This window comes from Rhizopus delemar, genomic scaffold, assembly GCF_000149305.1.
Source record: "Rhizopus delemar RA 99-880 supercont3.8 genomic scaffold, whole genome shotgun sequence".
NCBI classification, from domain to species: domain Eukaryota; kingdom Fungi; phylum Mucoromycota; class Mucoromycetes; order Mucorales; family Rhizopodaceae; genus Rhizopus; species Rhizopus delemar.
The window spans coordinates 1599538-1627251 of NW_027137834.1; the positions used below are offsets into that span (position 1 = coordinate 1599538).

At 36.1% G+C, this 27714-nt stretch overlaps 8 protein-coding genes across 8 annotated transcripts; 5 read left to right on the forward strand and 3 right to left on the reverse strand.

The window, feature by feature from the left end:
- Positions 1-2008: 2008 nt before the first annotated feature.
- On the forward strand, positions 2009-2614 carry RO3G_10800 (uncharacterized protein; the record flags this gene model as incomplete). The annotated part of the gene is made up of 2 exons (XM_067665384.1): positions 2009-2138; positions 2241-2614. The coding sequence occupies 2 exons, from the start codon at positions 2009-2011 to the stop codon at positions 2612-2614; spliced, it is 504 nt and encodes a 167-aa protein (XP_067521485.1).
- A 1579-nt stretch (positions 2615-4193) lies between these two features.
- On the forward strand, positions 4194-5141 carry RO3G_10801 (uncharacterized protein; the record flags this gene model as incomplete). Its single annotated transcript, XM_067665385.1, has 4 exons — positions 4194-4287; positions 4340-4549; positions 4607-4747; positions 4804-5141. The coding sequence occupies 4 exons, from the start codon at positions 4194-4196 to the stop codon at positions 5139-5141; spliced, it is 783 nt and encodes a 260-aa protein (XP_067521486.1).
- A 395-nt stretch (positions 5142-5536) lies between these two features.
- On the forward strand, positions 5537-7364 carry RO3G_10802 (uncharacterized protein; the record flags this gene model as incomplete). Its single annotated transcript, XM_067665386.1, has 2 exons — positions 5537-7276; positions 7356-7364. 2 exons carry the CDS (start codon positions 5537-5539, stop codon positions 7362-7364), a joined length of 1749 nt encoding a protein of 582 aa, XP_067521487.1.
- Positions 7365-8824: 1460 nt separating this feature from the next.
- Positions 8825-9827, forward strand: RO3G_10803 (uncharacterized protein; the record flags this gene model as incomplete). Its single annotated transcript, XM_067665387.1, has 2 exons — positions 8825-9723; positions 9812-9827. The coding sequence occupies 2 exons, from the start codon at positions 8825-8827 to the stop codon at positions 9825-9827; spliced, it is 915 nt and encodes a 304-aa protein (XP_067521488.1).
- A 779-nt stretch (positions 9828-10606) lies between these two features.
- On the forward strand, positions 10607-15472 carry RO3G_10804 (uncharacterized protein; the record flags this gene model as incomplete). Its single annotated transcript, XM_067665388.1, has 2 exons — positions 10607-12134; positions 12294-15472. The coding sequence occupies 2 exons, from the start codon at positions 10607-10609 to the stop codon at positions 15470-15472; spliced, it is 4707 nt and encodes a 1568-aa protein (XP_067521489.1).
- A 971-nt stretch (positions 15473-16443) lies between these two features.
- RO3G_10805 (uncharacterized protein) lies at positions 16444-17475 on the reverse strand (the record flags this gene model as incomplete). Its single annotated transcript, XM_067665389.1, has 1 exon — positions 16444-17475. The coding sequence occupies one exon, from the start codon at positions 17473-17475 to the stop codon at positions 16444-16446; it is 1032 nt and encodes a 343-aa protein (XP_067521490.1).
- Positions 17476-19745: 2270 nt separating this feature from the next.
- RO3G_10806 (uncharacterized protein) lies at positions 19746-22967 on the reverse strand (the record flags this gene model as incomplete). Its single annotated transcript, XM_067665390.1, has 11 exons — positions 19746-20018; positions 20077-20277; positions 20334-20471; positions 20537-20718; positions 20840-21214; positions 21276-21361; positions 21486-21508; positions 21555-22054; positions 22117-22249; positions 22315-22341; positions 22527-22967. 11 exons carry the CDS (start codon positions 22965-22967, stop codon positions 19746-19748), a joined length of 2379 nt encoding a protein of 792 aa, XP_067521491.1.
- Positions 22968-23525: 558 nt separating this feature from the next.
- RO3G_10807 (uncharacterized protein) lies at positions 23526-26316 on the reverse strand (the record flags this gene model as incomplete). The annotated part of the gene is made up of 8 exons (XM_067665391.1): positions 23526-24236; positions 24290-24420; positions 24479-24682; positions 24736-24963; positions 25035-25300; positions 25353-25654; positions 25711-26156; positions 26214-26316. 8 exons carry the CDS (start codon positions 26314-26316, stop codon positions 23526-23528), a joined length of 2391 nt encoding a protein of 796 aa, XP_067521492.1.
- Between the last annotated feature and the right edge of the window lie 1398 nt (positions 26317-27714).

Genomic DNA, 27714 nt, shown 5'->3' on the forward strand with positions numbered 1-27714 from the left:
TAATCTCTCATTGCTCCATCTCGACATTTCAAGTAATGGTAAATTGCGAAATTTCAGAAACCCAACGAAATGCAATTATTTTCGCTTTAAGAAGAGGAAAGTCGTACGATGTTACCAGCAACGAGTTACATGTTTCTAAAGGGTCTATTTCGAACATTGCGAAAGAAGTAGACCATCACTCCGTATTGCAAGCAGGTCGACCCAAGAAACTTAACATACAGTGGCCGTCAAAATTGGTCGCATGTTTTCATATTTTGCCTATACAGACTACCTTCTACTTCATTTCTTGGCTTATTACAATGATATATACACCATTCAAAAGATCAAACTCTGGAGAGTTATATGGTAGTACAAACAGCACCATAGAGGTTATGTATTGGTAATAATGGACCATCAAAGTCTGACGGTACATGCGACCAATTTTGACGGCGTTTATATATAAACATTTTTACACACTTTATTTAAAAAAATTAATACTTAGTCCAACGACCTTGGATCTATGAAAGATTTACCGTCCATCTACTATAAATATATATACAAACTCCGCACGCGGAGTTTGGTATGCTTAATATGGTAATTGGGGTCACAGAACACGATTACATCATTTTTAAGCGGAGTTTATTAAGCCAAAATTGGCCAATTGCGAGATCTACTAAGAACAGTCATTTTTTCTTCCTTGTTCATTACTTCACTCAAGAGGGATGACAAGTAGAAGGTCATTAAAAAAGTCCGGACCGAGATACGACTTCTGCAGGTCGAGAAAAACAGCTCCAAAAACCAAAAATTGTATGACAAAGAGGCTTGCGAAACGAGAATCGGCAAATCAACATTTGTGGTTATTGGGTTTTGCTAATGGCTTCTCATTCTAAAGGCGTTGGTTCGATTCCCGGTGGACACTCAGCAAACATAGTCTGCTTTTTGCATTATTTTTGGGTCTAAGTAACTTACAATTTTTTTGGGTAATATCAAAAGTTTTCGGAAAAATTTTATCGGTTCTGTATGGTGTGACAAAGAAGTCAAAAAAATGAAAAAAGTCAAAAAGAAAAAAAAAAAAATTAACAATATAAATATCCCAACTATTTAGATGAAGAAAAAGGACAGTACAGTTCTACTCACATTTTATTTTATATATTTTATTCAATAAACAGGCAACCTTCTCATAAAAAGTTCCTGATCCCTTTTTTTTTATCTTTACCTTTATTTGATCTTAATTAAAAGATTTGGTGGTCACTACAGTACCTTACTTTAAAAATTTCAAGAAAAACTTCTCTAAAACACTCAAACTAAACCAACCATACTACAAAATAACAATGGTAAAACGAATTATCGTTGCGGAGATGCTGCCTATCTATCGGCTGATTTCGGACAGATAACAAAACATGTAAAAAAAATATACAGTGAGCGACAAAACTGTCCCAATGTTTTGTAGTTTTCTCTTTTATGGCCTGTAGCGTTATGGTTATCAGATTAATTTATGGCTTGTTGTATATCATTCGATAGCCAAAGTCTTGTAAAAGTAAACAACATATAGCAAAGACCGATTAAAGTGCCGCAAGTGGAGATAGAGGGGATGGAAAACAAGCGGTGCATTGGGACAGTTTTGTCGCATTTTCAAAAAAATATAAAATATGATAAAATATCGACCCACAAGTTGCATAGAGGTACCAAACTGCTTACAAATGCGCATTGTATGTCTCTAGGATGATCTTTACTCCCTGCTAAAGTTTTAAACTCCTACTGATTTATTACTCGCCCATTATATCTCAACATGAAACAAGCCTCTCAAGAAACAGTTGTTCAAGCAATTTCTCTACTTAAACAAGGTAAGTCGGTTCGGGAAGTGGAAGGTTCTACTGGTTTAAGCAAGAGTACGGTTGGGAGACTCCGAAAATCCCATTGCTTTGGACTTGGAAAGCCAAAAGGCGGCCGACGCAAGATCTTATCGGCAGCTGATGAACGCTATTGTGTCCGCCAAGTGACGAAAAACCGGATGTCAAGTGCAGCAAAGATGGCTAAAGAATTAGAAAAGGACATTGGAAGGAAATTAAGTGCTGTGACAGTGCGCAGAACCCTTCGTAAGGCCGGCCTTGGTGCAATTGAGAAGCCGAAGAAGCCTTTGCTTAGTGCTAAAAACATCCGTAAGAGGCTTTCTTGGTGTATGGCTCACAAAGACTGGACTATAGATGACTAGAAACGCGTTATTTGGTCAGACGAGACGAAAATAAATAAATTCAATTCAGATGGACGCACCTGGGCTTGGATCCGATCAGGGGAAAGCTTGAAATCTCATCATGTCAAGATGACTGTTAAGCATGGTGGAGGCAGTATTATGCTGTGGAGCGCCATTACCTATGCAGGAGTCGGTTGGATGTGCAAGATCAATGGTAATATGGATAAAGAATTGTACAGAGAGATTTTGGAAGATGAATTGGAGCGTACTATCGAGTTTAGCATCGATAAATTAGGATTCGAACGTCATCAGGTGATTTTTCAGCATGACAATGATCCTAAGCATACGTCCAAACTAGTCAAAGAATACCTTAAAGACCAACCCTACAACATCCTGGAGTGGCCTGCACAGTCCCTGTCATGTTTTGACATGTCAATAAGATAACAGTCTTATTAATCTAAGCTAAATCTTTACAAATGAGTTTGAATAAGAATAGATCCTGATAATTACCAACTGCCCTGAACAGCCAAGTTTCACTTTCATCTCAACAGTTGATTATTTACATCAGTTTATAAAATTTTTCTTATACATGTCAAATCATATCGGTCGTAACTATCTCTTGTCATTTAATCTCAGGTCTTGCTCAAACTAATATAAATAGCCTTGGAATCTTTCTTTAATAAAAGTAATTCGACTTTAGAACTATTGTTCGGTCTCGTTAATTCTTCTTTGTCTATTTTAAATACTTAAAACACTTCAGTCCCCTGACCTCAATCCAATTGAAAATATGTGGTCATTGTTAAAGAGAAGGCTGAATGATTATGAAACAGCACCAAAAGGCATGAATGAATTATACGAACGAGTAACTAAAGTTTGGTACGACTTAATGAAGCCAGAAGAGTGTCAAAAGGTTATAGAATCAATGCCTAAGCGTATAAAACAATGTATCAAGAACAAAGGACGCTGGACTGACTATTAATATCAAATAAGTAAACCATTTTATATTTTTTTGAGAATGCGACAAAACTGTCCCAATGCACCGCTTGTTTTCCATCCCCTCTATCTCCACTTGCGGCACTTTAATCGGTCTTTGCTATATGTTGTTTACTTCTACAAGACTTTGGCTATCGAATGATATACAACAAGCCATAAATTAATCTGATAACCATAACGCTACAGGCCATAAAAGAGAAAACTACAAAACATTGGGACAGTTTTGTCGCTCACTGTAAAAAGGCCTGTTATTTCTGTTTTTTTTTCTTTCCTTCATCTTTTTATCAGTTTTATCAATCCCCAATGTCTTCTGCTAACAACACGCCAACTCTTGCATACATAGCTGAAAGAACTATGACGGCTGAATGTACATTGAAGTAAGTTTATTTTTTAAGTGGGAGGGAAAATAACTAAAGGCAACTGGTAAAAGTTACTTGAAGGAGAACGGTTGTCGTATTTACCCCATTAAATACTTATTATTCGTATGAGATTACTCAAATCTTATATAAAAAATAACAAGTACTGAATACATAATATTATATATTACATATTCTCTAAGACTCATTTACAATATTAACCATATACAATATTTATATTATTCAAGTTCAATACTAAAATTGATCTTGAACTCACTTCGGTCCCTGAATAATTTTATTTCCTATATAAAGGCGTAGTTTGATTAAATGGGTTCTCTCTCTCGTCTTGAAATCTAATAAAGAGGTTACATAGAGACTCATTCACTAGTTTTCAAGTACCATCTCCTTTTAATTCTCAAATTTTTATCTGCAAATATCTCAACGGTGCCTTTTTTTCATCGCGCAAGTGCAAGGAAGGCTCCGAAATGCGCTTGAACCAGTCCAGCAGGGATGGATTCTTTTGGCGATGCGGCTCAACCACCTGTGCGTGCGGTCGTAGCCGTATTTCTTACCTGGATGGATCCTTCTTTCAAGGTCGCAAGTCAATTATCCATCAAACACTGTTAGTAGTGTATCTCTTTCTGCTGCAAGTTCCAAACGGAACAATATCTACCATGACTGGACTTAGCCTGCCAACTGTCCGCAGCATTGTCAAAGATATCTATCAAGTAATGGAGGCAGATCTTCGAATTGAAGATGTTCAAGTTGGTACGTGATGCTTTGTTGATATCAGAGTATGTAATTAATTAGTCATACTTAGGTGGGGTTGGCAGTAATGGACAGTCAATTGTTGTTGAAATAGATGAGAGCAAATTTGGTAAAAGAAAGTACAATAAGGGAAAGAGGGTAGACGGTGTTTGGGTTGTTGGAGGTGTAGAGCGCACGCCCGAACGTAAGATGTTCTTGCTGACGGTACCTAACCGCAACCAAAATACCTTGAAGCTCATAATCGATACTTTTGCTAAGGATGGTAACATTTGAAATATGTATATACTTGATGATCAGTGCACCTAACCCTTGTTTACAGGCTCACTTGTCATGGTAGACTGCTGGAAAGGCCATAAGGGGATTGACAGCGATCCAAGCCGAAATTTAGTTGTTCAAACGGTCAATCACTCCAAAGCATTTCGCGATCCAAAGACAGGTGCCTGCACTAACACAATAGAAGGTACATACTTGTGTAGATCATAGAATTCTTAAACAATGCTAACAACCTGCTATTAGGTACTTGGAATGGTATCAAACGAGGAGTGACCAGCCGTCATCGCACAGCATCGATGATGCCATGGAAATTAGTGGAATTCATCTGGCGAAGAAAACATGCTGGCAATCACTGGAAGGCAATGCTTGCTTGCTTTTCGCAAGTGTCGTTCACCAGAGCAGGCATTGCCGACCAAGGTCCATTGGTATCGTTGCTCACAACCGTCTTTGAAGATGCCACTGGTGATCAGGGCGATGAAGAGCCATTTATTTTTATCTCAGATGACGATTCCGATAGCGAATCTGATGAAAATGATACCTTAGCACCTAGTACGCCCGTAAAAAAATTCCGAAGTGCTTAAAATAAATATAGAAATTTTTCATTGATAACTATAAAAATCAGGGCCTATAGCGCCTGTTTTCTTTCCTAATTATTTCCCGCATATTACCATTTTTGGAAATTAATGTTACATTGTCTAAAAATAGATGACCCAGGCTTTCGAATGATGTATAGCATACGTCTGTACGCTCAATTTTAGCGCCGCTATAGGCTTCCAAAGAGATGGACGGTAAATCTTTCATTTAGCCGAAGGATTATATTATTACTATTTTGCCTGGACCAATCTTGGCTTGGTATAATACACTTCTGGAACAGAAACCAGAAACAACATGGAATAATTTTAAATCCTCGTTTATTGAACGCTATGGAATTAACCCTGTTGTACAAAAAGAAATTGCTCTGAATGCACTTTTGGGCATGAAATATCATCATCATGAAGATATTCATGACTACATACAGCGTTTCAATGATTTACGCGCTAAAGCTAAAATGCAGAATATAGACACTTTGAAATGGTGTTTGACAGATCGTTTGCCTGCTGACCTCTTCAAAGATGTGGAGAAAGACTTTCGCGGTAAAGAGCTTACCCCAGAAGAAATGGTAGACATTCTGGCTTTTCATCATGCTATTTACAAAAAGAGCCAAGAAAAGCGAAATAGCTTTAGTAAAAAGAATAATCATGATAGAGATTCTCGACGTTACGAAAATTCAAAGTCTCGTCATAATAGTCACCGTATTCTTAAAAAGAAACATTGTGTTATACATCCTACAAGCGTTGATCATGATACTAAAGATTGTCGGACTCGCGCTGCTTGTATTAAGAAGGGTATTTGTTTCCACTGTTTTAAAACTTGGAACCCTAGCCATCAATGCAAAAATTCAAAGAACAAGGATAATAATTCAAAGAGACCCTTGAAAAGAAACAAGAAAAAAGGTGATGCTTCGCCTAAAAACAATATTGTGCCAATGGAAGTAGATGAATCTTCTTCATATGATAGCTGTGATACAGATAATGATAGTAATTTGCGCTTTGCTGCTGCAAAATTGGACAAACCTAAACAGGATTGTAAGTTCAAAACAAAAATTGACACACAATATTTCCAAACACCACCGGAAGGTTTAATAACTGATAATCTTATTTATCTACCTATTACTATAGAACATGTTCGGTGTTGGGCACTTTGCGACCCTGGAGCAAACTTTTCATGCATCTCGCCCACTTTATGTCAATTTTTAAAGTTAAAAAATACATTAAATAAACATGGTCTCATTACACTTATAAGTGATGACAAAATCGTGCGTTATGGTAAAACTGAAAAAGAAGTTTATATTGAATATGGTGATAGAGCACTGTATTCTCAATTGGAAATATTCAAAATATTTAATAATAATGTACATGCGTCAATTGGCACAGATTTATTATTTAAATTGGGTATTACTCTAAGTAATATTAGAATTACTTGGGATGATGAAAGTCATAAGCCTATTATTCCTGTTATTGAACCATATCCTTATACTCCAAATGAAGATCCATATTTTTCACCTATAGAGCAAGAATATTTGCTAAAGGAAATAGAACCTTATATTGTTGCGAACAAAAACATACCAAAATCTGCTTATTGCACAATACCTGGTAGTGAAATTAAACTGCCTTTGAAAAAGGATGCACAATCTGCATATCGTAGACAATATCAAATAAATGAATGCCATGTACAGGCTGTAAAAGATCAAGTCCAAAAATGGATTGAATTAGGAATTGTTGAACGAGCACCTCCTAATATTCCCTACAATTCACCATTATTGACAGTACCTAAAAAGGATCCAAAAACGGATGAATACGATAATAAAAACATCAGATGTGTAGTTGACAGTAGACTCGTCAATAATAATCTTGACAAGAGACGTATAGATAGGTTTCCATTACCTTTAATATCAGACCTTCATCGTATAATGAGTCGATATACTCTCTTTACAACAATTGACTTAAGTCAATGTTTCCATTCCTTTAGGATTAGGAAAAGTGATCGTCCTTTAACTGCATTCACAACACCTGATGGTGTACAACTTCAATTTAAACGAGCTCCTTTTGGTTTGACACCAATTTCGAGTGTCGTTCAACGTAGTTTAACAAATTTGTTTGCTGATATTGACTACGTGGTAAATTTCATCGATGATATATACATATTATCAGATAACAACTTAGAAAAGCACATGCAACATGTTCAAACTGTCTTAGAACGGTTGACATTGCATAATCTGCGAATTAATCCAGATAAGCTCCATATTGCGCAAAAATCAATATATGTGCTCGGTTTTTGCTTAAATGAAAAAGGCCTAACATTAGATCAAAGAAAAGTTGCAAATGTGCTAGACTGGCCGGATGATGTAAAGAATTCAAAAGAATTAAGTCATCGTCTTGGTGTTATGAACTACTTTAGAGATCATATCCCAAATATATCGCAATTGACTGCACCATTAAACCAATTGAAAAATCATCCAAATTTGAAAGCAGTTTGGACTAATGAATATTCTAAAGCAATTAGAAAGTTGAAAGAAGCATTAGTAAACGCACCGGTAATTAGTGTACCCAACTTAAAATATTCATTCCATTTGGTTACGGATGCTTGCGATTATGGAATTAGCGGTTGCTTGTATCAAGTAATCAATAACGAAATAAAATATATTGGCTTCGTAGCGCGCACATTATCGCCTACAGAAAGAAGATATGGCTCAACGCGACGTGAGTTGTTAGCTGTCGTATATTCATTCACAAAATGGAGAAAATGGTTGTATGGCAAACATTTTCATCTATTTGTCGACAATAAAGCTTTGTTGGAAATCAACAGAAAAGAAACTAAAATAGCTAACAGAGTCATAGAAAGTTACTATGAAACCATTTTCGAAATGGACTTTGACATTACCTATTGTGCTGGAATGAGAAACATTTTAGCTGATAAACTTTCGCGTTTGTTTTACCCTGATGTGGAAAACACGCTGGCCAGGGATGAAGCATATGCTGGAAAAGAGAATGGTAATGAAGTAAAAGGAAACAAAAATAAAGAAAAATCTATAAGGCAAGCTGTTAGCAATACGTCACAAAGTGATACAAAGAAACAAAAGGCTAGAGCATTTCATGATCTGGAAATTGATGACGATAACATCAGTACAGATAGTGAACACGAAGAAAAAGAATCATTAGTACTAGCTGCTAGTCATTTAGATAACTATAAAATTATTGATAATCTTGATGAACGACAAAAGCTTATTGAAAATGTACATGCTTTAGGTCACTATGGTGTAAACCAAACAGAACTAAAAATAAAGCAAGATCATGGCTTTTACTGGAAAGGCTTAAGAGAAGATATAACAAAATAAATCAATGAATGTCCAAAATGCTCAAGGCATAATTTAGCCAAACATGCTTATCACCCACCAAAAAGTATCTGTCCTAATGGCATATGGGATCAGATAGCTATTGATCTTGGAAGTTTTGATATAACTTCAACCAATGGAAATAATTTCCTTTTGGTAATAGTCGATCTATTTAGTAGATTTGTTGTGCTGAGGGCGATTAAAACAAAGTCTGCTTTAGATGTAGCATTAGCCTTGGTACAAGTATTCTCGATGTTCGGCTATCCAAAGTGTTTAATTCACGATAACGGACTTGAGTTCAAAAATAAGCTATTAAAGGCAATAAAAGATCATATGGGTGTAGAAGAATCCTTATCTCTACCTTATACACCAACAGGCAATTCAGTAGCTGAAGCTAGTGTAGGCTCAGCAAAAAGAATTATAATTAAAATGTTGGAAGGATACAATGAAGCATGGGATATGTATGTTGATGGTACTGCTTATGTAATGAACCAACATATTTCAAGATTGCATGGTTTAAAACCATTTGAAGTTATGTTCAATAGAAAGGTAAATGATCTTAAAGATTATACCAAGAGCATGCGACAGATTGAGTTTAATGAAGAAACAATAAATGTTGAAAAACTCAAAACTGTTATTGAAAAATTCAATAACACTACTCTACCAGAAGTCCGTGAGCAAATATTGGAAACGCAAAGAAAGGACAATGAATACTTTGTTAAAAGACATCGTATATTAAATAACCCATTCCCAATTGGATCGACAGTAATGATAAAGAACATTGAAGGCAAAAAGTCAAAGACTGACTCTAAATATATCGGACCTTTTACTGTTCACAACCATACGAAAAATGGTAATTACGTTCTTACTGATTTAACAGGCAGTTTGTTTGACAGAAATGTACCAACATCTCAAATAAAGTTAGTATCAAACGATACAAACAAAACGAACGATAACAAAGATATCTATGAGGTACAAGCTATCATTAATCATAGAGAGATAGCACCAAGCAAATTTGAATACTTGACAACTTGGGTTGGATATCCAGGTGAACAAACTTGGCAAAAACAGTCTACCTTCCAAGATACTGATGCTATTAAAAAATATTGGGAACGAAGAAAAGCGGATGGAAAACATTCTATTAAAACAGCAAATTCTAGTAGAAAAAGAAAGACATTATTTGGCAATGAACAATCTACTAAAGGTAGAAAAAGAACAAGAGCTTCTAAAAAGTAAAAATTGCTCTTTAAGATTTTAAATGGTGCATATACTATCAAAAGTTGGAGATCTTTTCCCTTCAATTATCATTTTTATCCTTAGAAACAAAGGTTTTTGAGATAATAAGGTTTTAACGATGCCAACGATAGTTTAACTAGAAGCACATTATATATTACATTGGATACAAATTTATATTAATAATTTGTATGTTATTTTATTTTGGTTTTTTTTCTTTTTTACGGTTTATCATGTTATTTTATTGTATTTCAACAATCATCTAGTGTATCTTGTGGAATTACATCTTCGCATTAAATTTAATGCTGGCCAGGGATGGTGATCAATCCATTGATCAATTACACTGAAACTTGACTTAGAATAATTCATGCTAATAATCGAAACCCTCGTTTAACAAGATACAATATATATATAACTGCTGATTGCATACAATAAAAGAATAACTTTTTATCTCGTTTAATTTTGGAATAATCTGATAAATCACCCAGTGTTTCTGTCATGTTTTGACATGTCAATAAGATAACAGTCTTATCATTCTAAGCTAAATCTTTACAAATGAGTTTGAATAAGAATAGATCCTGATAATTACCAACTGCCCTGAACAGCCAAGTTTCACTTTCATCTCAACAGTTGATTATTTACATCAGTTTATAAAATTTTTCTTATACATGTCAAATCATATCGGTCGTAACTATCTCTTGTCATTTAATCTCAGGTCTTGCTCAAACTAATATAAATAGCCTTGGAATCTTTCTTTAATAAAAGTAATTCGACTTTAGAACTATTGTTCGGTCTCGTTAATTCTTCTTTTTCATATTTTAAATACTTAAAAACACTTCATTTTTTTTAACGAATTCTGAACTCTTAATCGCAAATACAAATATGGTTAAAGAAGATCAAACTCCTAGTCCTTTTACTCATGGTGAAACTGATACGTTTGAAACGAATATGGAAGAAATACCAAAGGCCATTGAAGATACTGAAATGACCAATGCTGAAGAAACCTCATCCCCTATGGCAACAAGTCATGTAGCAAGTGATGATAAGCCCGTTGATGCTGTTATGGGTTTAAGAGTTACTTTAGAGAACCTTAGACAGCAAATTGCTCACGCTGTGATATCTGGTGCCCCACAAGAACACCTCAAAGGGTTACAAGAGCGAGCAGTGACCATTAAGAACTGTATCATGTTTTTAGATGAAGCACAGGCTTTTTGCGTCTCTCCTTCTACGCCTACAGGTGAAGCGGTCCTTGGTCCTGGCAACCATTTAAACACTTCTTACCCTCGTTCCGCTCATGTCATCCCACCTGACCTTCCCATCTGGCAGTGGCAGGGTAATGTATGGAGAAAAGAAGCAGATGTGCACGATTCAGTGGAAGATTTACTGGATACTTTCGCTCTCATCGTTGAATCAAATGGGCTATCCATAGATTCTAGCTGGTCCCGATTAGTGCCTATCAAAATGAACAGGGATCAGCGATCATGGTTCAATGAAGTCCTTAAGGGTCGCAACTTGGTATGGTCTGAAGTCAGAAGTATCATAGTCAAAACATACGCTGCACAAGACGTAGCACAAGAGCTAGAGTATATGGACCAACTCTTGTCCCTTAAAATGGTTCCAGCAGAATCCATAGAAGCCTTCACTGATAGATTCCAAAGAATCCGCAGGGCAGCTAAGTGGGACGATGACATCAGGACTGCCTCCATATACAAACGAGCTTTACCAGCATTTTTGCGGCAAGAGGTCTCTCGCTCCTTGTTGAACCTAGGAAGAGATCAGCAAGACTCTGTCGCAAAAGTCGCTGCCAAGGCCAGGGTGGTACTGTCATCCAACTTGTGTTCTGAGGGTAGCCCATCACCTCGCCAAGACTCCGTCCCTGTCAAGTCTTTATCTATGTCTCTCGCATCAAATGGAACAGAGGCATCTAAGTACAACCCTAGGAACTCACATTTGTTGAGCAACTTACAGGGTATAACTAAGAAGTCCTCTTCCCCTGGTAACGTCAAAAATAAGTTCCATTGTGCCATCCATGGTCTGGCCAATCATCCTACAGACAAGTGCAACAAGTACAAGAATTTGTTGAGCCAAAGCTCCTCATCGGTGAGCCCTTCCCCCACTACCACCAATCCGCCAATGTCTTTTGTATCTGTTGCCAAAAAATGCTTTCGTTGCTCTGGTAACGTTCCATGGTCCAGGGAACACGCTGCTATCTGCCCACGAGATAAGCCCTACCATGGTCCAAGTAAGGCCATCCGTTCCGCTCGCTTGGTTACTTCAAGTTCTAATGGTAGCAAGCTCAACCTCACCATCACTCCTCAAGCTAGGCCACAACAGGCATCTTCCAAGATGTCTAGCGGTGATAGCAACTTGATGGACGTAGATGACGAGGGTTATCCAGTCAACTATGATTGTAAGAAATTAACAAAACAGAATGAAGTATTTAAAAGTACTAACCATTCTTTAATTGTACCTATCACAATAGAGAACGTGAACACTATGGCCCTGGTTGATAGTGGTTCCTCCTTTAGCACGATAGACATCAATTTTGTTAATAAATATAATATTGCAGTTGATAGAAATGTATCTGGTTCCGTTATACTTGCTACAAGTGATAATGTTAGTAAACGTTTCGGTACAACCAAATTTCCATTAAGTGTTATTTACGGTGATAATGATAATAATCTTATTCATACATCCCATTCTTTTGAAGTCCTTCCTCTTTCCTTGGATACTGAAGTTGTAATAGGATTAGATCTAATGCACAAGTTGAACATTCTTGTTACCAACTTAGCCATCAGACATCCTAATCTTGCACCAGTTATTGACAAAGAGATTACGGATGATACACCTGAACCTAACAAAGCTCCTTACGGTACACGTGAGCAACAAGTTCATTTCCATAATGCTATTAAACCATTTGTTGATCAAAATGCCTTAATACCAAAGAATTCATTCTGTACTGTACCCGAGTCAGTTATACGTTTAGATACTGTTAAAGGAAAAACCGCTTATCGTGCACCATATCGTACTCCTTTTAAATTACTACCAATCATGCGTGAATGTATTGACACTTGGTTAAAGGATGAAGTTATTGAACGTGCATCACCTAATTCGGATTGGAATTCTCCTTTAACATTGGCACCTAAGAAAGACTTGCTTGGTAATCTCACAGGACATCGACCCTGTCTCGATCCTCGCTTGTTAAATTCTATTCTCGTGTCAAACGATAGACATCCTATTCCAAAGATTGAAGAGATTTTCGATCAATTACAAGGATCAACTATCTTTACCACTCTTGATCTTCGACAAGCATTTCATCGATTCCAAATCTACGAACCTGATCGTGTTAAGACCACATTCACTTTTGAAGGTCAACAATACCAATTTAGAGGTTGTCCATTTGGATTGAAACATATTGCTTCCCGTTATCAGCGAGTGATTAATATTGTATTACGTGATTTACCTTATGCACAGGCTTTTGTTGATGATATCATCATATTTTCCAAGTCTTATGAGGAACACATCACACATGTGCAAAACATAATTCAGAGATTAACTAAAGTGAACTTGATCCTTAACCCAGACAAATGTCATTTTGCGCAGTCTACTGTTTACTTGCTTGGTTTCTGTGTTGATGCCAAAGGGTCTCGACTCGATCCTCGTAAAGTTACAAACGCTTTGACTTGGCCTAGACCTTCATCTGGAAAAGAGATTCAACGCTTTTTAGGACTGGTAAATTATTTTAGAAAATACTTGCCAAATATTTCTGAAGTCACTGCGCCTTTGGACAAATTACGTTTCGAAGGTAAACTTGATAAACTTTGGACATCTGAACAAGAAAGTGCTTTTGAAAAAATCAAGGCATTATTGTCTTCTGCGCCACTTCTTCATCATCCAGATTTAGAACAACCTTTTTACGTTGCTACTGATGCTAGTAACTATTCAATTGGTGCTGTTCTTTACCAAGTTATCAAAAATGAGACTCGATATATCGGTTTTATGGCACGCTCACTTTCTTCATCTGAAAAGAATTATTCTACCACTAAACGTGAGCTATTAGCAGTGATATTTGCACTAAAGAAGTTTCATCCATTTTTGTGGGGTAACCCATTCACCTTATACACTGATCACAAGGCCCTGACTTATCTCCACACTCAGCCTGTAGCTAACGCTATGATGATCAATTGGCTGGATACTATACTGGATTATAACTTCAAAATCATCCATCGACCTGGTATTCAAAATATTCTGCCAGATGCTTTGTCGCGTCTTTTTGAACCTGAAAAAACGCTGGAGGGGGATAATAAAACCATCAAAACAATTGTCACTTCACAAATCATCAATTCTAACGGATCAATTCTTACATCCAGAATGATGATGCCTGCTGACTTGATGACCCCAGCACCAGAAGACAGACAAAAGCTACTCATGGATACACACTTAGAAGGACACCGTGGAGCTCAAGCAATCGTAACAGCTTTACATAGCGATGGTATTCACTGGACAAAGCTCAAGGAAGATGCACTTGAAATAATACGTAGTTGTCCTGATTGCCAAAAATTCAATATTGCAAAGCACGGATACAATCCCTTAACCTCAATCTATGCTGATGCACCTTGGGATCACATCTGTATCGACACAGCCGGACCTTTCCCTACTTCAGTACAAGGTAATCAATACATCCTTCTGGTAGTGGACGTCTTTACACGATATTGTGTACTCAAAGCCTTGCCCGATAAATCCTCTCTCACTATTGCACTTGCATTAAGGAGTATCTTATCGCTCTTTGGTCGACCAAAAATTATCCAAAGTGATAATGGTACTGAGTATGTCAATGAAATCGTCAGACTGTATGTTGAATCATCCGGTATTGATCATCGTCTCATATCAGCTTATCATCCCCGAGCTAACGGTATAGTTGAACGATGGGTTGGCAAAGCAAAAAATATTTTGCACAAAAGATTACAAGGCAGAACTGAGGATTGGGACTTGTATGTTGACAGTACCCAAGAAGCCCTCAACAATACACATACAGCTTTACACGGCACACGACCTTTCTCATTGATGTTCGCAAGACGTCCCAATGAAAACAAGGATTATAATAACGTGCTGGACAAAACTAAATCGCCTGAAACAATGAAACAGTTAGAAACTAGAATTAACGAGTTTAATGACACTGTCTTACCTGCTATTCGTGAAAAAATAAAAACTTCACAAGCTGCCTCTCGAGACAAGTTCAACCAAACTCACAGAATTCTAACCGATATCCCCACTGGTAGTCAAGTCACGCTCAAGAATGTAAACCGTGTTGCAAAAAGTGATCCCCTCTACGTTGGTAATTACACTGTCAAAAGAAAAACTCAAGGTGGTTCATACGTGTTGGTTGATGCAACTGGAGCACTCTTACCAAGAGATGTACCTCCATCGCAAATAAAGGTTATTTCCCAGGAAGTATCTTTATCCAATACTGATCAATCTGAATCATACGATGTTGAGGCAGTTTTACACCATAAGGGATCACCGGGTAATTACTTATATAAAGTTCGATGGAAAGGTTATGGAGAAGAAGATGACACTTGGGAACCGGCTAGTCATTTCCATGATTACAGACCGATCCAAAAGTATTGGTCACGTATAAGTGAACAAGAACCAGCGCGCGAGGTTCAACTTGTTCCTAAAAAAGATACAACCAAGAAAAGAAAAAATGTGCATCGCAATGTAACTAACTCTAAAAGAAACAGACGTTAACACATTGACCTTCTTCCACCCAACTTTCATTAACTATACATATATGTTACCAGCAAATAACGCAATTATAAAATATTTACAAGGATAGTAAAAAATGGAATTTTTTCTCATGCCTTAATATTTTTCAATTTGCACGTTTGTACGCAGTCACATTTACAGACAAACATCACTTTAGCAATAAATTCCTGTTTAGGGTTTATTATCGCCTAAATGCTTTGTTCCATTCTTGAACACTATACTTTATATGTTTATATAAAGAGCCACTATACGTTATATGACTTCACCCTACCAAGCACCTATTTCTTACAACAAATAGAGCTCATCTTGACATCTCAAACCTCATTTTGACATTCAGTTAAACAAACATCTTTTTACTTGCCACATTAATTCCAGAAAAGATAATTACAACCTGGAAGGGGGCAATGTCATGTTTTGACATGTCAATAAGATAACAGTCTTATCATTCTAAGCTAAATCTTTACAAATGAGTTTGAATAAGAATAGATCCTGATAATTACCAACTGCCCTGAACAGCCAAGTTTCACTTTCATCTCAACAGTTGATTATTTACATCAGTTTATAAAATTTTTCTTATACATGTCAAATCATATCGGTCGTAACTATCTCTTGTCATTTAATCTCAGGTCTTGCTCAAACTAATATAAATAGCCTTGGAATCTTTCTTTAATAAAAGTAATTCGACTTTAGAACTATTGTTCGGTCTCGTTAATTCTTCTTTTTCATATTTTAAATACTTAAAAACACTTCAGTTTCAACATTTTTTACTTTCGACTCCATAACTCGACCAATTCTTAGGCTATGCGGGTAGTTCTATAATCGTTAGAAAGGCCGCAGTCCGTACTACATTATACCAAAAACTCAGAGCTCGGAGTTTAGGCAGTCTGAGTTAATCAGCGATAGAAAAAAAACACAGCACTGGGACAATTTTTCCGTTTGAGCATAAATTTTATTTAATAGCGGGTATGTCCCCCTTTAGCTTTAATAACTGCTTTGCAACGGTCAGGCATGCTATCTATATATCGTCTACACTCATCCACTGTAAAAGTATTCCATTCTTTTTCAATTCTTTCCCATAACTCATGTACACCTTTAGCCTTAGTGTCATATACACTCAGCTTGAGTTTAAGGTGATGCCATACGTGTTCAATAGGGTTTAAATCGGGAATTTGGGCTGGCCAGCTATAGATATGATCACTGTTGAAGTTGTTATCCACAAACCATTGCTTAGCAAGCTTCGAAGTGTGCTTAGGATCCTTATCTTGTTGAAAATAGATATCCTCAGGATTGTATCCATAGTACTTTAAGCTGTCCATAAGGGTAGTTTCTAAGATATTTACATAATCTACAGCTTTCATAGTCCCATCATGTATCCAACAAGCATACCCAGGTCCATCGTAAGTGATACAACCCCATACCATGACACTTCCTTTGCCACCTTTTACTGTAAGGTCTAAGTGATAAGGCTGCAATGCATAGTCTGGTCGACTCCAGTAATACTTGCAACCGTCCGATCCAAAAACATTGACTTTAGTCTCATCACTAAACACCATACGCCTCCAATCATCGGTTGTCCAGTCTTTGTGAGCCATAGTCCATGCTAAACGTCGTTCCTTGTGCTGCTTACTAAGCAGAGGCTTCTTGGCTTTAATTTTAGCTCTGAAGTTCATACTTTTAAGAAGTTTTAAGACCCCAGAATAACCAATAGTATACCCCAAACCATTCAGATATTGATGTACTGCTTTCGCTGTCTTGAATTCACCCTTTATTACTTGTCTACGGATGTATGACTTGGTAGTTTCACCAATAGTTGCCCTTCGACCAGGGGTTGCCTTCATCCGATTTGGAAAGAACTTGTTGGCATACCTACCTAAAGTGGATTTTTTCAATCCGGGAATGCGTTCCATAACTTGTTCATATGTCATGTTACTAGCCAAGAGCAATTGGATTTGATTTTGAACAGATTTGCTGATAGTACGAGTCATTTGAGGCAAGATAAAGATGAAAAAGTACAGTATAGAAAGAGACTAAGAATATTGTAAAAAAAAAATGATAACGTAAGGCTATTTATACTTTACATTAAAGGTATGAGTCATAGATTGTCATAGATAAGGTTGGTATGCAAATTCCGGTGATTTCTGATTGATAAGAAAGCGATGTTTGGAATGCATTGCAAAATAAGCGGGTAGCGGAAAAATTGTCCCAGTGCGGTGTTTTTTTTCTATCGCTTATTAACTCAGAGTGCGTAATCTCCGAAGTCTGAGTTTATTATATGATGTAGTACGGACTGCAGCCTTTCTAATGATCATAGATCTAGCCGCATAGCCTAAGAATTGGTCGAGTTATGGAGTCGAAAGTAAAAAAAGTTCAAACACTGGGACAATTAGTCCACCCACTGTATAAATCATTTTAATAGTATTAATATAAGTACAACAGAAGGTACCTTTGTGCTTTAACAGGAAAGACGCTTCTGTGCATTAGTTTGCCTGGAACATGGAATTAAGCGAGAATTGAACTAAGGTTGCAACACTTTTTTCACCTACTGTAGTTGATGACAAATAGATAAGGGTTATGTGTTCTTCCATTGTTATATTTGTCATCATAAGCATTTATCCATAGTATACGCGTATATGATTGACCACAGCTGAATGAGGTTTAGTTCCTAGATTTAATATAATTTAACCGTGCAATTATGCAGCATATTATCCTTAATGAAGATTATCCAAATTAACCTGTAGCCTATCTACTGGATATATTTTACATGTAGCTTATTAATACTGCTTTCATATCGAGTTATGAATGATGGATACATCATGTGGACTTTCTTGCCGTTTATGTACTTCCGTTGATGTTATGAAACATCCTAAATATTTCACTCTTTTGTGTCCCAAGAAAGCTCACAATCTGGCGTTTCATTTGGCGTCAGGTTTTTGGTGTTATGGACGTCGAGTTGTCAGCTATTCGACAAGCTCTTTACAATATGATCTTTCCTCGACAGAAACTTTGATTCATCTAAAATGATAGTATCGTTGGTTTTACTTTTCTTGAGATATGGAAGGCATATTGGCGATTTATACTCGAAGACGCGCCATTTGATCCTACCATTGTCCATAATCAGATTTTGCTTATGATTGTGTCAATGCAATTTACTGCACTGAACTCCCCTTTATAATACTCGCTTATCCCCAAGTTAGTTAATTCTATTTTGCCTATCCGAAGTCAAGAAGTTCACCGCTGTCTAACATGTGCCTTTATTCGCTTATTCATTATAGTAAAAACTGGTTTTCTAGCCTCTACAAAAAAAAAAAAAAAGGCTTCCGCAACCTATCAATATTTCAAAGCTAACAATACACTTTACAATGTCAACTCATATTCCGTCTGTAGTTTCGTTCACAAGTAGAATCGTCAACATCGAAAACCTTTCACATGTTGCTACGTACTCATTCTTATAGCATATACCTACGAATTATATTATCACTGTAATATATTGCTTTGCTCAATATTATACGACAGAGAACTTTACTTACATTCGTCTTCACAATTGAGCACTCATGAATCTAACTGCAGAAGTTGGTACGACCTGGAAGGGGGTAATGCCGTATCCCAACATATTTTAAACATAATTCATATTCAACTTATAAGAAATCAGAGTAGTGAATGTTTTACAAATATTTATTTCAGTCTTTTCTCTATCATTTGGTTATAATTAATTCCACTCCTTTAACTCAATACAGGCTGTTTTAATATAGCTCCTGATGTAATGAGATATAAATGAACAATAGATTTACTTAATAAACAACCCACTTACATAACCAAGAACAGCATATTAAAATTTATTTATACTAGACCTACAGCTATAGTTAACTAAAGCATCTTGAAAGGATTTAATTGAATTTTCATGAAAAGGATATAAATACTGGATACAATGATATTAAATAGATATACAACTTTTTTCAATCCCGTTGAATTTTATAATCTTTTTATTCTCACAAGGTAACACAATTGGTAAGTTTCATGTATTGATATATTATCTATTTTCTGCTTGCTAATTTTTTTTCTTTTATTAGATGTACTCATTATTGCTATTATTCTTATTCGATGTTTTGCACCAATTTTTCTTCTACTTTTGCTCAAAATTTTTTCTGCTTCTATGCTAAATTTATTTTTACTTTTGCACCATTTTTTCTCAGAAGCACACCAATAATTTTAGAATAAAACGTATTAGCAAATAATACTAATGAATAAAAGAATTGCTTTATTGACATTTTGCTCTAATAAATCCTAACCATTGAAAATAACTCATTCCTGAATTAACTATCTCTTGATTAGCTCCAGCAGTAACTGGGCCATTAGGCTGTCGATCTTCTAATAGTTGGCCTAAGAATCTAGCACGTAATGCAGGGTCTCCGTCTTCTTTAACGATGTAAATGGATGGGTAATATGTAACTTGACGTTCGGATCGCAGCTGCTGAATAATCGTATTTAGTCTTTCAGAAATAGGTGATTTTATGCGAGGTAAAATAGCCATCTAGTTCAAATGTAAAGTTATAACTGAAAGCTTATTCAATTTCTTTATAAGTTTTTACCTGTCCTGATTTAACTTCCTGTATAGAAGGGGCTCCCAACAAATCCTTACATAGTTGAGGAACTGCCTGCTTACCAATCCATATAAATATATTTTGCCCATTCTCAACCATATAACAGCCGTGAGGTTCTAAATTCTCACTAGACAAGTTGGCGTTGGGTGGAAATATACATTTTCCTGTTCTTTCATCTATAGTTCCAGCCTATAGTAATGTATAAGGAATGTGCACATTTGTATTGTATTTTAATTTTTACTTACAAACTGAGGCATGTTATGAATACAGTAAAAATTTGGGTGTACTAAACTTAACCATGAGTCAGTAGGAAGAGTACGTAGCAAAACGGCACATTGTGCACGTATATCTGGATGGATGACTCCTGAGTCATTGAATGCTTCCTAATAACGATGATAAGTGTTATATTTATGAAACACCTACTGCCAAAATAAAAGAGTAAACTTACGGATTTTAACAAACCGAGAACAAACAGAGGGAGCAAACTTAATTCACGACATAATGTTAAGTGAGATGGAGCAGATTGAAGCCCCAAAATTTCTTTTCCATAAGCCGTGCAAATTTCTATTGTTTGCTTAGACAAATAGTCTCTTGAATCCCTTAATTTTCCGTTAGCACCTTTATCAATGGCTATTCATATCATAGCTGAGTTAGTCACAATTTAGTTCAATAATATCCTTGCCGGTACCTTGATGACATAGAGCGCGGGCAATAATAACTTGATCAGCAGAAGAATACAGCTCACTCATACTTTTTGTGACTGGAAGACAAAGATTCATAACACGTATGCGACGTTCACCAAAGCAAGTTGTATAAAGCAAAGCAGTTTGAAAGAATACACAAGATGATTGAATATCTTCCTCAAGATCCAATTCAACGCAATAAGATTGGCCTCGAGGTACATTGGGTAAAGCCATTACATCTGGTACGCGTGTCGTAAAGTTACCGTAGAATGCTTTGCATATGATACCTTCCGAACATCGAGTACGCATTACAGCTTCTAGCCCAATCTCTTCTGATAAAAGAGCAATTATTTCTTGCTTTAATCGAACACTCTCTGCTTGGTTGCCAGCATGGAATCCTGGATAAAAGTGAGTTTGGCCACCTGTAAAACGAGGAATGACATCTAAGCAATTCATTTAGCTAAACACGTATTACAAACCAGCCTCTTTCAAATATAGACTTACTTAGTGTGGCCACATCTGCAAATTGATTTCCAAATACAAACATATCGGCACATACTTGGGATTTAGTACATTCTCCAGCAAATGTCCTATAGAAAGAGGTGGAGGCTGTTGTGAGAGGAGCATCTAATGCAGATTTGCTGCTATCCTGCTTTGGTTTAATTACACCTTCTCCTATGTTGGGTAAACTTGCTTGAAAACAAATAATCTTACCACCAGTTGGTGACTATAAAGCGCTATCAATCAAAAAATAGACTCAAATGATATAATCTATAACCTTACCAGTAATTTACGTGCTGCCTGTAGAGCAGATCCTAAACAATTGGAGGACGACTGGGATTGATTGTGCATAGATTTCATTTTTTCTAATAAGTTGTCAATCATGTTTCTTGCTTCAACTAAATTCACAATCAAGTCTGATGCCATTCGAGGCAAATAAATATCATTCAATTCACCCACGATTAGCATTTCTGGTTCTCGTCCTAAAAGCTTATAGAATCCAATAGCATTATCCACAGTAATAAACGCAATCTGAGCACGTCCATCTTCGTTGGGGATTTTATCAAGTGATTCCTTAATAGCATCGGCGACAACGCTTACCATACCTGCTTGCACTGATTGAAAGGAAATGTCAATAATAAAAACATATGAGGGTGGCTGAGGAGGACGAACAATATAATCTGCAGGAGCAACAAAGTCAACACATCCATAGTTGAGTTCAGGCCGACTGTATCGATCCGCATGTTGCTGATTAATTATGTCCCAGTCAAACGCTTGTGGTACTGCAAGAGAAAAGAAACATTTATACTTTCCTTTCCGATTCAAAAGTTTCTCCTTCTCTTACCTTCGTTACTCATGCCACACATATTACAGGTCCATTGCAATGCACCAGCAGAGAACTTTACAAAAGGGTTTATGTATGTCTTACATCGAGAGCAGCGAGCTACTGTTGTATCAGGCACCGTAGGAACTGTTTTCTAATATCCAAATTTTTACACATTTAATAATTCACATTTCATTTATAAAGTATATATTCTAATACCTTCTCCGTTTTAGCGTTCAAATAAGGCTGAATAACTAATGATAAAGGCAGTTTTGATTTTTTATGTAAAGCTTTCGTTTGTGGAAACGCATTCACAGTTGATCGTTTAAAGTGGGAATCTACTTGAACAAAAACGGAATTTGTAACAGACATCTAATGGTATGGGTACATGTTAGAATTAACGATGCTGAGAAGACAGAGTTTAATATTACATTGGGGGGTAAACGAATTGCAGGCGGCTTACGGTGTAAATCTTGAACAAGTGGTGGCTGCCCAATTAGCGATACATCTTCTCTTGCAGTTGGTGGTGGAACACCGCTGTACACATTCATATTAGCCATACCAGTCAAAGCTTGATTATAACCAGTGTCATAGGTTGCCTTTTGAGGCACAGGTGAGGTGTAGGCACTGTCTTGGTAAATGGGTGCTATTTGCTGAGGCGTTTGCTGTTGGCTAACAGGATGTGTTGGCTGCTGGTAGACAGATGGTTGTGCTACAGGAGAAACTTGAGAAGGTAATTGGGGATAGTACCTTTTGGACTTTCGGCCAACATCTGCAGGCTGTTGAAATGTAGGAGTGTGCACGGGTGAAAATCCAGAAGGAGCATTGATATGTGGCTGGCCAGGAGGGGTATTGTAATAAGGACCACTCATTTTTTACTAGATGAACCTACACGAATTAAAAGAGAAAAATGAAAAAGAACCTGATTTAGAATTCAGCTTTCAATTGAACTTGTGTCACTTGAACCGATGAACTTATAAAGCGCGTAAAGGAAAACCTTCTTTTAAGTATAGCTAGCTGAATATATTACAGTAGCAATTATAATATAAGAAAAGTGAGGGATACAGGTAATTATTTATTACGTTATTCATGTTGAAAATTTAATTAGGTTAACTGCTGTCACAATAATCTATTTATCCTACCTTATTAGAAGATTATTGTCTCTTAGATAGTTTTATACAAGTAATACGAAAGTATTTTATACTAGATGTTTAGTAAGAACTAGTATGATTTTTCAACAAACAGACTATTCACACTAATTTATCCAGTTGTTACAACATTGCTAAAGAATTACGCTCATAGAACATAAATCTATTTCTCGTGGTTTCTTATAACAATAACATCTGTAAAAAAAAATTAACCTAACGAAAAAAAATACAATTGCCATAATAAACGTATATAAACAAAAGTATCTATCAAATCTACAAAGTTTATTGACCTGAATACTTGTGGTTTTCCTTCCAATTATTATAAAATTCTTTAAATAATAATTTTCCAGAAGCATCTAAGCAAGCCATGATAAAAGCGCGATCGTTATCTGAGCAAATATCTAAAATGTCATACAGCGCATTAGTAAGAAGCGATTTTGTACTGGGTTGAAGGATGCTCATAGTAGCGTTAGACTGAATTGTGAAGTATTCAATCAGCAATGAGGGTGTATGTTTCGCAATGGCCTTAATCAACGACTGATTACTCCTGTTTGTCTTCATTGTCATGTAAGAATGCTGCTTTTGAACTATTGTTTTCAATAAACGAGCATAGTGCTGAGCCGCTATGTCATTGAGTGGCGCAAAATCAGATAATAGCGCAATAGTACGAGGGACAGCCAACGGTTTCTTGTTATCCGCATCGTTCTTACGTTTTTTGGGGCTTGCGTCCAGACCATTGACAAGTAAAACATGCCCAGATTTGAAACAATGCAATAACGCTTGAGTAATAGCAATGTATGGCGGTAATACATCTATTAACTGTTCTTTATAGTGCCCCGTCAAGTTTGATAGAATATTGCAAATATCTGAGAATATATCATGTGCAGATTGCTTATTGATTTGATTCTTGAGTATTTTAGATGCTTCTGGGCGTGCAATTTGTACAAGGCATGAGAGTATCAAAGAAACATCAAAACTAGATAAACGATAAGACTAATGAAAGATTGTAAGCTTATGTGTTTTTCAAGTATCATATCAACATTTACTTCGTCTACTGTTAACTGTGCAAGTAATTTCAACATCGTTTGCATAAACTCCAAAGAAATTACTCTCTCTGCAATGAGTGTAACTTTGATGATAAAAACAGGAAGTTGTTTTTTCAATCTTGTTTTTTGATCTATATATAAGAATAATGTCACTAAAACATGTTTGAATTAAGGGCATAAATGACTTACAATCGCTGCTAGCACCAAATAATAATAACAATAATCGTACGAAAATCACTTGCTTTTGCTTTTTTTCAACACAACTTCGGTTAGCTACTTGTTCTTCTGCTTGCTCTATAAATCCTTCAACAATAAGATCAAATTGCTCTCTTGATGAACCTTTAATCCAAGATACAAAAGCATTTGATAGGAGCTCAACAGAAGCCATATCACCTAGAACAAATGTTAAAGACTATTATAATCACAACAAACTAATAAAAGCTTACCTGCGTTATAAATAAGAGAATAAATAAACCAAAATGTAGCTAGAATATGCTTGGATGCTTTTAAATGTTGATGACTTGAAGGCATAGAACAAAAAGCGGCAATAAACTCAGTAGCCATATGACAAATTACAGTATTCGAGCCATTACTATCAAGCGTTGATTGCAGCAATTGAATAACTGGTGACGCAAGCCCCATCAAACTTCGTGATAGTTCTTTAGTAGAAAGCACTATATGTAAAAGACCCACATAAGCATATTATATCTTAATTATAGTTATTCTCCTCTTGCTTTTAATTTACCTTTATCGATACTGTTACGTAAAGGCTTCAAGTATTCATGTAACAAACGTGCCAAGTATAATGTACGTGTAGCATTTTCAAAATCACTGGTATATTGTGACATGAGATTACCCTCTTCATTTTGAGTACTTTGTTTGATTCCTTCTACAGCTGAAACAATGACAGCTTTGACATTATCAAGTGCTTTAACAACATCATTGCTAACTGTAGTGATTGTATCATATACATAGATGACATTGGAAAGATCAATGTCTGATGAGGTTTTTCTATTTAAAAAGTAAAAATCTACAATATAGAATATATCTTTTCCTTGTCTACCTAGTATTTAAAAAAGATACCATGGCATTTAATAAACTGACAGTTTCAGTAGGTAAGCCATTGGTAATATATTGATTTGTATTGTTAATACATCGTTGAGCAGTGTCTGTCAAATACTGTGCTGCGTGCTTTTCAGGTGATTTGGCACCAGCAAAGGCAATTACCCTTCGCAAAATGCTTTCCTCAAGTTTATCTGAAAGCTTTCCCAATATAGTTGATGTACTTTTGCAAACATGTGAACTGCTGGATGAAAGCTGACGGCTAGATGTAATTAGCCATGCCAAAATTTTAGAATCAAATCCCTAAAACAAATCGTTCAGTATTTTCCATTTTAAGCCTAAAGATAGGATGAACTTACAAGAACACTATGGATGCTGAAAAAGTGGATAAACTGTAAAGAAAGACTTTTGCATGTCAGAGAGATTTTGGAACGAACTAAAGGATCTAATTGAATATTGGAGACACACCAGATATCGACCAGCGTAGCGATGTACACGACAAGTGTACGCTCATTTTTTTCAAAGTATTCACTAGGAAAAATCAACAGGATCTTCAAGAGAACATCCAGTTCTTGAACACCACTCATCATATCTTGCTCAATATCCTCTTGTATCGCTACGTTTTTGCTTTGAATGTTCTCTAAAAGATCTTTTATGGCAATTTTGTCCAATACAAAAGCTTCTTTGATATTAAGATTAGATACCATTTGAGCAGCGCTGTTTAAAATAGGATCAGAATACTCAGCGTGTAACTTTGTTTTGAATAAGTGAACAATATTGTTCAAAAAGGTCTGTATGCTCCATTCTAAAAAAGGAAAAATCATTAGGCTCGCTGTGTAGAGTATAGAACGAATAAGTTTACCTTTTGAGCATTTTGCTTCATAAAAGTTGGCACGTCTTAACAAGCTTTTAGTCAATTTTGATGCTGTAATATACTGATCTGTAGATTCATCTTCGTATTTCATTGTATCATAAATAATAGCAATAAATTCTTTAGCCCGTTGCTCTTCAAGACATTGGCTGCGAATTTTTATAGGTCAACATTTTACAAGTTATGATTATGATTGTTTACTTACACTATTGTTTCAAACCATTCATCGGTAATTAGCTTCCAGCATGCAATTTTCATTTGATTTTTGTTTTTGATGCTTGATATAGATCCATCCCATACTGTATGCATATACCATGGAGCATTATCAGATTCCTCAACAAAGTCTATGATAAGGTTTGAAATGCACACTGTTTCATTCAATGGTCTTTTCTGTAACAAGAAAGTGTAATAATATATATGTTGCAGCATAGCATTGGCCTTTTTTTTTAACAAATAAAATGAATTAGTCTACAATTTGATGAAAGAAAATATTATACATACACACAAAACGGTAGCTGTTCGCGCTGAGGAACTGTCATGTTGCTTAACAGTTTTAAAGATAGTAACAAGCAAGTTTTCAAACCATACAAGCTTTTCATTTGATATTTTTTGTGTATAGTGTTCACACAAGGCGTGAATTAGAGCAGAATGAACTTGTATGGCAGGTATAAATGTATTGTGAATTGTCTTTACATTCCAGTTACTAATACTTGGCTTTATAAATTTATCGAGCAAAGCTAGTGAGGGATCTTCAAGAGTTTGGCGTTGACGTGGGTTGAGTTTAAGAGATGAGATAAAATTGCAGAAATAAACAGAGATCAATGCAAAGCGATTTCTATCTGGCATAATTTTTCTTTTTTTTACGACTTGTTTGTCCTGCTTCATCTCATGGTTGACGGAAGTCAGACTTTGAGAAAATTGCTCAAAGATACCTAGAGCTTGTGGGGCAGGCATATGCTTGGATACAGATGCAGAAAATCTACGAAAAATCATGTTTAGACCTTTTGGCTATAAATATGTTTAGCTGAAGATACGAACACATTCAAAAAATCCCTTCTAAAAAGTGGTTTTTTCAAAATTTCAAACAAGTTGTCGGTTTCCATTTTATTGATGTGTCTAATCAGGTCTTCTACAAAGGTATCCATCTGCCTTGAGGCAGTAAAGGCATTCAGAACTGACGTCGCAAATAGTATACACGACTTTTCAGCTTGATCCAAAGGCTATTTTAATATAGTCAATATAAGAGTGATTGGGGAAAGCAGTCTTTTTACTCACATTTAACATAATCGGCCAAAGAAGCTGAAGTCGAGGTTCAACTAGATAAAGATCAATTTGCAAAAGAGTTTCCAATATCTCCAAAACATTCCCTTGATCGTACTCTAAAAACAACACCTTTCTTCAGTCGCTGTCTGTATTTTTGTATGTCTCCTGTTACCTTTATTTTTTGTATAATCTGTAACGAGTGCAGATATAGTGTTTAACATGTTGAATT